Source organism: Microtus pennsylvanicus, chromosome 1, assembly GCF_037038515.1.
Source record: "Microtus pennsylvanicus isolate mMicPen1 chromosome 1, mMicPen1.hap1, whole genome shotgun sequence".
Taxonomy (NCBI): Eukaryota; Metazoa; Chordata; class Mammalia; order Rodentia; family Cricetidae; genus Microtus; species Microtus pennsylvanicus.
In genome coordinates this window covers 155820449-155831473 of record NC_134579.1, presented here as the reverse complement: position 1 = coordinate 155831473, position 11025 = coordinate 155820449, and the positions used below count along the sequence as shown (strand labels likewise).

The following is an 11025-nucleotide window of genomic DNA, read 5'->3' as shown; positions in this document are numbered from 1 at the left end:
GCAATCTACAATAACAGGCAACTTATAAGATGCATGCAGTGGTGCAATACTGGCACAACTGCTTATGGGCATTACCAGCTTCATTCAATAGGACTGATTCCAGTTCCACAGAAAGGAATTCTTGCCTGATATAGTAAACATGGTAGAAGATCATGGGTTGAGATTACTGGTTTAAGGGCAGAGCAAACATTTTGTTAATGATGACATTTACTACTCTGTTATTGAATTATTCATCCTTTGTAAGATTTGTACTTTCAGCCTTGGTGAAGAAAGTCTCATACTTTGGTAGTAAATAATCTACATTAAATTGCTGTTCAAAAAGAACTAAGAATAAACAATTGTGGAAGAATAAGGCAATTATCATTTCATCATGGTTGGGGAGGGTCCCAATTTTATGTGTATGGCTGTTTTGACTGCATGTGTCTATGCAGCATACACATAAAGTATGTGCATAATCCAGAAGGCACCATATCCCCAGACACAAGAGTCACACAGTTGGTAGCTACCATGTTAACTGATGTGAATCAAACCAGGAACCTACAGAAAAGCAAACACTGGACCATCTCTCTAGCCCTGACCTTGGTCATTTGTAAACTAAATGTATGCATGTACATGTTGTCACATTCGCATCTTAACTCTACAGTTTCTCAGCATCTTGATATATGTATTGTTTGACTATAGTTTGAAGACTTTGAAGGCAAATAAAAAGACAAAAATTGGCCGGGCGGTGGTGGCGCACGCCTTTAATCCCAGCATTTGGGAGGCAGAGGCAGGTGGATCTCTGTGAGTTCAAGACCAGCCTGGTCTACAAGAGCTAGTTCCAGGCCAGGCTCCAAAACCACAGAGAAACCCTGTCTCAAAAAAAAAAAAAAAAGACAAAAATTTATTGGAACGTTTGTGTTTTCTTTCATAATAAATTTTATGTATACTATTTCAGTACTAGGCAAAGGATTTGTCAAATTGAATGTATTTGGGGGTGGAACTTCCGATAAACAGTAAGGTATGGGGATTATATACGGTTTACTTTATATGGTGTCTGAACAATGTCTTTTCAGTGTTCAACAAAACTAGAGGAAAAACAAAGGTTTTCTCACAATTTTTGATACTACATTCTGTCCTTATGATTCTTTTTGAGTCAGGGATTATGTAGTCCTGCCAGGCCTGGAAATCAGTATATGGATCAGTCTGGACTCATACTCATAGACATCTTTCCGACTTTGTGTCCTGAGTGCTTCTGGGATTCAAGGTGAGTAACATATTTAATTGGGGTGGCTCACTTACAGTTCAGACATTAAGTCCATTATCATTATGGTGGGAAGCAAGGCAGCATTCAGGAAGACATAGTACTGGAGTTTAAGAGTCCTTACATTTTGATCTTTTTTAGTGTCAAAAACCAGGCGCAAAACTCAACTCCAAATGGATCAAAGACCTCAATATCAATCTGAACACACTGAACCTGATAGAAGAGAAAGTGGGAAGTACCCTACAACATATGGGCACAGGAGATCACTTCCTACGTATAACCCCAGCAGCACAGACATTAAGGGCAACATTGAATAAATGGAACCTCCTGAAACTGAGAAGCTTCTGTAAAGCAAAGGACACTGTCACTAAGACAAAAAGGCAACCCACTGACTGGGAGAAGATCTTCACCAACACTGCAACAAAGGTTTGATCTCCAAAATATATAAAGAACTCAAGAAACTAGACTTTAAAATGCTAATTAACCCAATTAAAAAAAATGGGGCACTGAACTAAACAGAGAATTCTCAACAGAAGAAATTCAAATGGCCAAACCTCCTTAGCAATCATGAAAATGCAAATTAAAACAACCTTGAGATAACATCTTACACCTGTCAGAATGGCTAAAATCAAAAACACCAATGATAGCCTTTGCTGGAGAGATTGTGGAGTAAGGGGTACACTCATCTATTGCTGGTGGGAATGCAAACTTGTGTAACCACTCTGGAAATCAGTGTGGCAATTTCTCAGGAAATTCGGGATCAACCTACCCCAAGATCCAGTAATACCACTCTTGGGAATATACCCAAGAGATGCCCTATCATATGACAAAGGCATTTGTTCAACTATATTCATAGCAGCATTATTGTAATACCCAGAAACAACCTAGATGTCCTTCGATGGAAGAATGGATGAAGAAAGTGTGGAATATATACATATTAGAGTACTACTTGGCAGTAAAAAACAATGACATCTTGAATTTTGCATGCAAATGGATGGAAATAGAAAACACTATCCTGAGTGAGGTAACCCAGACCCAAAAAGATGAACATGGGATGTACTCACTCATAATTGGTTTCTAGCCATAAATAAAGGACATTGAGCCTATAATTTGTGATCCTAGAGAAGCTAAATAAGGTGAACCCAACGAAAAACATATAGTCATCCTCCTGGGTATGGGAAGTAGACAAGATTGCTGGGCAAAAACTGGGAACGTGGGGTGGGGTAGGATGGGGGTAAGGGGAAATGGGGAGAGAAAAGTGAGAAGGGGAGGATGGGGGAGCTTGGGGAAATGGGATGGTTGGGATAAAGGAAGGGTGGATACAGGAGCAGAGAAATATATATCCCAATTAAGGGAACCATCTTAGGGTTGGCAAGAGCCTAGACTCTAGAGGGGCTCACAGGTGTCCAGGGAGATGTCCCCAGCTAGTTCCTTGGGCAACTGAGGAGAGGGAACCTGAAATGACCCTATCCTATAGCCATACTGATGGGTATCTTGCATATCACCATAGAACCTTCATCTGGTGATGGATGGAGATAGAGACAGAGACCCACATTGCAGCACCGGACTGAGCTCCCAAGGACCAAATGAGGAGCAGAAGGAGGGAGAACATGAGCAAGGAAGTCAGGACGGCGAGGGGTGCACCCACCCACTGTGACGGGGGGCTGATCTATTGGGAGCTCACAAGGCCAGCTGGACTGGAGCTGAATAAGCATGGGATAAAACCAGACTCTCTGAACATGGCGGACAATGAGGGCTGATGAGAAGCCAAGGACAATGGCACAGGGTTTTGATCCTACTTAATGTGCTGGCTTTGTGGGAGCCTAGCCTGTTTGGATGCTCACCTTTCTGGACCTGGTTGGAGCGGGGAGGACCTTGGACTTCTCACAGGGCAGGGATTCCTGACTGCTCTACAGACTGGAGAGGGAGGGGGAATGGAGTGGGGGGAGGGGGAGATGAGGGAGGGAGGGGAAGAGGAGTGGGAGGAGGGGGAGGAAATGGGAGGCGGGGAGGAGGCAGAAATTTTTTCAATAAAAAAATAAAATAAAATAAAAAAAACAGGCGCAAACACCAAGATATTGCAAGGCAAAAATTTCCTAATGGCCGTGTCTTATTTTCAGTCTCCCATAGCCGGAGAATTAAAACAGCCCAGATTAAAGGCAAGAGTAGTTTCTTTATATCAAGCAAGAAAGTGATTTAAGAGTGGAATTTAAAAAAAAAAGAGTGGAATTTTGCAGATATTTTTATGTTCATGGGAATGGTACATGTTTATGGACAGAGAGTTAACAAACCACAAAACATCTTATGGTCAACTAATTCTCACAACAATGAAAACAATTTATAATGTGTAATTCACAATGTTCTTGAGGAAAAACCACCCAAATAAATTAATCTCTAGCTGAGAATGTGATCAAAATCCAACATTGTTTAATTAAAAAGGAAAATGAGGTCAGCTGTCTTTAATCTGTAACAAACCAAAGGCAAAAGGAAGTAAACTATCCAATGAGCATGGCTTGCACATGACAACTCAAAGCCTGTAACCAGTGACCCCTACCTCCAACAAGGCCACAACCAACCCACACCTCCTTAAAATTCCACTCAGCATGGCGGACATTTTCTTTCAAACCACCAAATTAGACTCCCTAGCCCCTAAGGGCATGTAACTATATCATAATGTAAAAATGCATTCAGTCAAAATGCAAAAGATCCCACTCTATCACAGTCTAACAACATTTAAACGTCCAAAGTCCAGAGTCTCTTCTGAGTCATGTAATCACATTCATTGTAAAAAAAAAAAAAAGGTCACATATAATGGCACAGGATACTCATTACCATTCCAAAACACAGGGAAGAAAGTGTGGAAATACAAAACAAGACCAAAACCAGCCAGGCAAACTCCAAACTGCATTTCTACATCCGATGTCAAAATGTCTTCAGAGCTCCAATTCCTTTCAGTTGTGTTGACTGCAACACACTTCTTTCTCATGGGATGGTTCCACTCCCTGTTAGCAGCTTTCTTAAACAGATATCACTCTGGCATCTCTAATATCTTGGGTTCTCCAAGAAAACACAGGCTTCTCCTTCACAAATTCATACACTAACCCCCTCCCCCCAAGGCCTCTATTCAGAACACCCTTGACACATGTGTGGCCTTAGTCACTTTTCTTATATGAGGAGGAAGGTTCCACATACATTTCTTCTATCTTTGAAGCCAGAAGGCTGGTTGTTCTGGAACTTGCTTTGTAGAAAAGGCTGGTCTCAAACAAGAGATCTGCCTAGCACTGCCTTCCCAGTACTAGAATTAAAAGCATGTATTACTACACCTGGCTGTAAGCTTCTTTTTAATTCCTTTCACAAGTTGGAAACTTATCTGGGTGGAATGGTGCCCTAAGGTCACCACTACCATTTTTATATTTCTTAATCTGTTTATCTCCTGGAACACAGAATTCAACTCCATTACACTTACTGGTGCTCTTTTCCTCCTCAAACTGTTCTACATAAACATATGTTCTGTATTTTTTCTTGCTCAACTTGCATATTACCATTATAAATATTCATTAGAGTTATCACTAATAACTATATGGCAGAGTCTATATGAGGCTGTTTTGAGATGTCTTCTGTTAATGAAATTAACAAACTCCAAATCTTCCCTTTAGCCTCACATAGACACTTTGGACAAGAAAAAAGGCAGCCACATTATTCAACAAAATATCACAAGAACAATGTCTAGGCCACATTCTTTTCTAACCAATCCAGGTACCAATAATTAAAATCACTCAGTATCACTCTCTTCCATGCTCCTACTAGGATGTCCCATTAATCAGCACCTAAAGCAGGTAACTACTTTTTAAATCCATAATCCTAAAGTCAATATTCCTTCAAAGAAATATGGTGAGGCCTATCACTGCAATACCTCTGTTCCTGGTATCTACATCTAATGCTCAAGTTAGAGTTCCTATTGCTGTTAAGAGAGCCCATGAAATTGGCAACTTTTACAAAGGAACACATTTAATAGGGATGGCTCACTTATAGTTCAGAGTTTTAGTCCATTATCTTCACGGTAGGAGGGCAGCAGGCAGGCTGAAAAAGTACTGGAGGTTAGAGTCCTTACATCTCGCTTGATCCAAATGCAACAAGAAGTGGACTCAGACGCTGGGTGATAGCTTGAGCATAATATGAGACCCAACAAGACCAATGCTACTCCAGCAAAGCTACATCTTTAGGAGATTAGGATTGTGTCACTCCCTTTCGTGCTATTTTCTTTCAAACTAAAACCATACATGGGATCGTGAAATTTAGGGTATTAAGCAAGTTAAATGTTATAATTATAGCTTTTCCCAGGTGGATGGAGAGATGGTTTAATGGTTAAGAGCACTGGCTACCCTTCTAGGGAACCAAGCTTCAGTTGATAACCCACACTTCCTCAAACTCTAGCTTCAGTGGATCTGATACCCTCTTTTGGCCTCCACAGGCAGGAGCATACATACAACGTACAAACATACATGCAGTCAAAATACCTAGGCATTTTTAAAAGCTTTTCACACAGAATTGTGGGATTTTAATTTAATATAAACTCTTTAATATTTTCATAAGAATTTAAGAGTCTTTCAAGGCTTTTACAACTTTCTTATCTTTATTTATCATGTATACTGTTGTGATTCGTAATGCCATATAAATGCTATGTCATCTTATTTACAACAGTATTTTTCTCTTCAGTATGAATCTTCTGATGTGCTCTAAGAGTTGAACAATCAGTAAAACAAACCTCACATTCCTTACACACGCTTTCTTTCCTGAGTATGAATTCTGTAATGTGTTCTAAGATTTGAACTTTGGGTGAAGGACTTGTCACAGTATTTGCATTTGTAAGATTTCTCTCCAGTGTGAATTTTCTGATGTACTTTAAGATATGAGTTGCTAGTGAAATATTTTCCACATTCCTTACAAAGGTAAGTTCTCTCTTTAGGATGAATTCTTTGATGTATTTTCAGATTTGAACACCGGGTAAAGGATATGTTACAGGTTTTGCATCTGTAAGTTTTCTCTCTAGTATGAATTTTCTGATGTGCTTGAAGAGTTGAGCTCTTAGAAAAAGATTTGTCACATTCCTTGCATCTGTAAGGTTTCTCTCCGGTATGAACTCTCTGATGTCTTTTAAGATGAGAACACTGGGTAAAGGATTTGTCACATTCTCTACATTTGTATGGTTTCTCCCCAGTATGAGTTTTCTGATGTATTCTAAGATTTGAGATCACATTAAAGGATTTGTCACATACCTCACATTTGTAAGGCTTTTCTCCAGTATGAACTCTCTGATGTCTTTCAAGACTTGAGCAATTGGTAAAGGATTTGCCACAAACATTGCACTTGTAAGGTTTCTCTCCAGTATGAATTCTCTCATGTATAACAAGGTTTGCAGGGGAACTGAAGAATTTACCACATTGCCCACACTGGTGTAGTTTTTTCCCTATGTAGATTGTTTGGGGCAAAAGATTGTACGCCGAGTTGAAATTGTCACCATATTCTCCCTGTCTGTTTTCTCTCTTTGCAGTGTACAGGCTCTCATCTTGAGAAATGTTGGAACATAAATTTAAAGACTTCTCACAGTCTTTAGATTTATAAAGTTCTTCTTCTCTGTGCATGCTTTCATGTCTATCTAGGTTTGCTGAGTTCATAGAGGCATCAACGTGATTGCTGCACCTGTAGATATTAGAGTTTTCTGTAGCTTCTTTTGTTTTATAAAGTGCATATTTGGAGCGGTCATGAAGCATTTTGACAAGGTCATTACAACACTGGCAAGAATCCTTTTCATTCTTCACATGTTGATAGACAGGATCACATATCCAATAGTTCTCTAGAAAAAATACAATTCAGATTACTAGAGCTTGTTCCAAATCAAACATTTGATAAATGACTGCCTCTTTAATTTTTCTGTTAAGTCGACCTGCAACTATTTTGAATAGAGCTCCCAGTAGTCGACATATTCTTTCACAATAATTATATAGATTCTTACAAAAACAGTGACAACCTTCATGGAAGATAAAACAAGCATTTGAGAAATCAGTAATTAGTCCTTGGGCTAAAGCTTACTAAGTAATTATATTTAGAATACACATCTCTATTTTTATATATTTATATACTCAGAAAATGATGAAAAAGAGCTTAATGCAATCCCAAGTTCACAGTGTTTGTATCAATGAACAACCATGAAGAGTACAGCTCAGAAAACCTGATTCCTTTTAAAAATAAAGGCTTGCTTAAAAGAAACAAAAGGTTTTTCTTTTTCAGAGATCATAAAAAAGTTTTTTCCCACTACCAAAATTTCCATAGTCTCCTCTAATTTCGCATGACAGTTTAACAGAGTGTTTACAACTATAAAGTCGTGACATAAAAAGGCTGAGTTAGGGGGGCTCAAGAGATGGCTCAGTGTTCTCTTCCAGAGGACCCTGCTTCAAGTCCTATCACCCACATGGCAGTTCATGATTGTCTGAAACTCCAGTTCCAAGTAATCTGTCATCCTCACAAGACAAATATGCAGGCAAAATACCAATGTACATAAAATACAAATAAATAAATTTAAAAAAAAGAAAGAAAGCCTGAGTTAGGAATTCTACAAGCAAACTATGCTTACCCACAGAGATCAGGTTGTTATAATTCTCCAACATTACATCAACATACAAAGCCCTTTGAGCAGAGTCTAGACATTCCCATTCCTCCTGGGAGAAGTTTACAGCTACATCGCAGAATGTCAACAGACCCTGAAAGACAAAGCGCAGTTTGACCAGACAGATTTCCTTTTGGATATAAGGATATTTAAGAAAATTATGGATGTAGATAAGTGAAGACCACTACTCAAATAATGATTTCTAACAGTCACTCTGTAGTGATCGTCCTAAATCTATGAAACAGGATTGACACAATATTCTTACAAGCAATATGCATAAAAAAATGCATTGAATGTGTGCACAAGGTCTCTGCTATGGATGCTGTGTTTGTGTCATGTAGGATTAGAGTGTACACGTCTCAGAAGGAAAATCTGTGATGAGGAAATATGCTTTTAAATATTGTACCTTTAGATAATTTTTTGAATAGTAAACATACAAATAGCACAGGAACAAAATCCAAGTATAAACAGATGGGACTACGTGAAAATAAAGTTTGTGTACATTAAAGGAAACAATCAGCAGATCACTCAGACACCCACAAATGGGAGAGAATCTGTACCAGCGACACTTTAGATAGGGACTCATACCTAGAATTTAGCAAAAATTACAGAAATTAAATTCCAAGGACACAAAACTGCCAATCAACAAATGGGCAAATGAACTGAATAGATTATATTTCAAAAACAGAAACAAATGGTCAATAAATGCTGCAAAAAGTGTTTAGGATCCCTAAAATGCCACCATAGAAATATAAACAAAAGCTACTTATAAATATTGCCTCACGCCAAGCAGAATGACTATCATTTGCCAATCTGATAACAAATGTTAGAGAAGAAGTGACAAGAAAGGAACCCTTATGAACACTTATGTGTTGTCTGTGTGTGTGTGTGCAATTTAGTAAACTCAAATGGATATCAGTTTGAGGATTATTAAATTCTTAAAGCTAGGAGTAAAAGTGGCCCCAGTCCTTTCACTCCTGGGCATAAGGCCAGAAAACTTCACAGCCCACTATAGAGAGTCCCGTGTTTACTGTTGCCTATTCACCATAGCAAAGCATTGGAATCAAACTAATCATGCATCTACAAATGAATGGATAATGAATATGGGACACTAGTCAGTCGAGGAGAAAAATATAACAAATATGAAGGAAAATATGGATTTAGAATGTATAAGTGAGGCCATAAAGTGCCACAAGAAATCACATTTTCCCTCATATGCAGAATCTAGTCAATTATATGTGTTTATGAAAACAATGTTTATTATGATGACACAGTAGGACAGAGAGGTAAGAGAACAAAAAAAGGGTAAATATCAGGTGCTGAGATAGGACTGCACGCAGCTAATGAACAGCAGCTATGAAAAAGAATATAAAACTTATTGTTTTTCTAGTTCTAATTTTGTCACATTTGGGGGGGGTTGTAGATAATTACTACAAAATATATTCAAGAGTGAAATATAAAAGTCTATGGTGAGGCTCCAGAGCTCCTCTTCCCAATGACTATGTTAACCGTAAACTGTATAAAAGTACATAGAATTATACAATCTTGGGGTCTGGTTAATTTTAGAATGTGAATTTTTTGTTGTTTGCAACTGTTTTTCATAATAAAGTTAAAAAAGTACCAGAAGCAGAAAATCAATGTCTCAAAATATAACATTTCCAGAAAAAAACTGACATGACCAATGACCTGGAACACATGTCCTGGAGAATCAGCCATTTCTTGTTTCTCCTCTTTGAGTTTCTCTTTCAGGAACAACGGATGGCTTGCTGAAGAGATGGCTTGCTGCCCTTTCATATAAAGGAGTCAAACAGGAAAAGCAAAACTGTTCAATAACAACATAAAACCACGTGAAAAACCCAAGAACCAGGATACTACTAGGTGTCTGGTCAATGGTCTCAAAGCCAGGAGAGCATGAAACCACATTTAAAGTTTATGGAGAAAATCACTGTCAACCATATTAATACTCTCAGATAAAATCGTCCACAAAAGAGGCATAGATTATTTTTTACCAAAACTACCAATGAGAAGCCTTCTTTGAAGTTGTTGGCAAAAGCTATCTAAGAGACCTACAAGCATTACAGAGTATTGAAAACCCAGAATCCACCAAAAATATTAGAAAAGAAGCAAATGATAACATAACCAAATGAATTCAACAAACAATGTTCAAACACTGAACTGGCCAAAATGTACATATTTTCTACATTGTAGGGTGTAAAATAATGTAAATTTAATATACAAAGATTCTAATTTTCCCTAGTCATCTATCCTATAAAAAATGTATTTCTTTCAGTAATTTTTTTAAATGAAAATGGATAATATTACCTAAACTGATCACATAAAAAGCGAAATAACTGCAGAGTTTAAAACATATGTTTTTGGGGACTAGAGAGATGGCTCAGCAGGTAAGAGCACTGGCTGCACTTCCAGAGGTCTAGAGTTCAATTATCAGCAACCACATGGTGGTTCACAACCATCTGTAATGAGATCCAATGCCCTCTTCTGGCCTGCAGACATACATGCAGGCAGAACACTGTATACATGATATATCTTTAAAAAAAATGTGTGTGTGTGTGTGTGTATATATATACACAAATATATATCCTGTCAATAATTGATTTCATATTTAGAGATACAACAAATTGAGAAATACGGAATTTTTAAGATGCCATAAATATGGACAGCGGTAAAGAAGACTGATGATCATAATTTAAATAGTGACAGAAAAGTCAAGGCAAAAGCATCTAAATGCAAAATAAATAGTATTAGCAAAAGATAGAATGGTTTATGGCATAGACAATTCTTAAACAACATGGGTGCATGCAGTGATATTTCATTTGTATTTTAATAAATAAAGCTTGCCTGAAGTTGGGAGTAAAACAGACCAGGCAGTAGTGACTCACACGGTTAATCCCAGTAGCCACACTAGTTTGCCACAGAAACCAGGCAGTAGTGGTGCAGGATTTTAATCTCAGCTCTAGAGAGGAATATAATATGGGAGGAGACAGCTTTCAGACAGTCTAATTCTGAGATTCCTGGGGGCAAGATCGCCATTTTGGACTGAGGGAGAGGTAAGGGCTTGGGATTGGCTGTTTTGATTTTCTTACTGTCAGGCTGAACC

The 11025-nt window shown here is 38.1% G+C and overlaps 1 protein-coding gene across 1 annotated transcript in view; it reads right to left on the bottom strand.

Moving 5' to 3' along the window:
• Nucleotides 1-3472: 3472 nt before the first annotated feature.
• Nucleotides 3473-11025, bottom strand: part of LOC142832736 (uncharacterized) — a 32810-nt gene continuing 25257 nt past the window's right edge. The window contains 4 exon segments of the mRNA XM_075943470.1: nt 3473-6027; nt 6029-7097; nt 7875-8001; nt 9582-9694. Coding sequence (XP_075799585.1) covers nt 5922-6027; nt 6029-7097; nt 7875-8001; nt 9582-9694 — 1415 coding nt within the window. The 3' untranslated portion in view covers nt 3473-5921.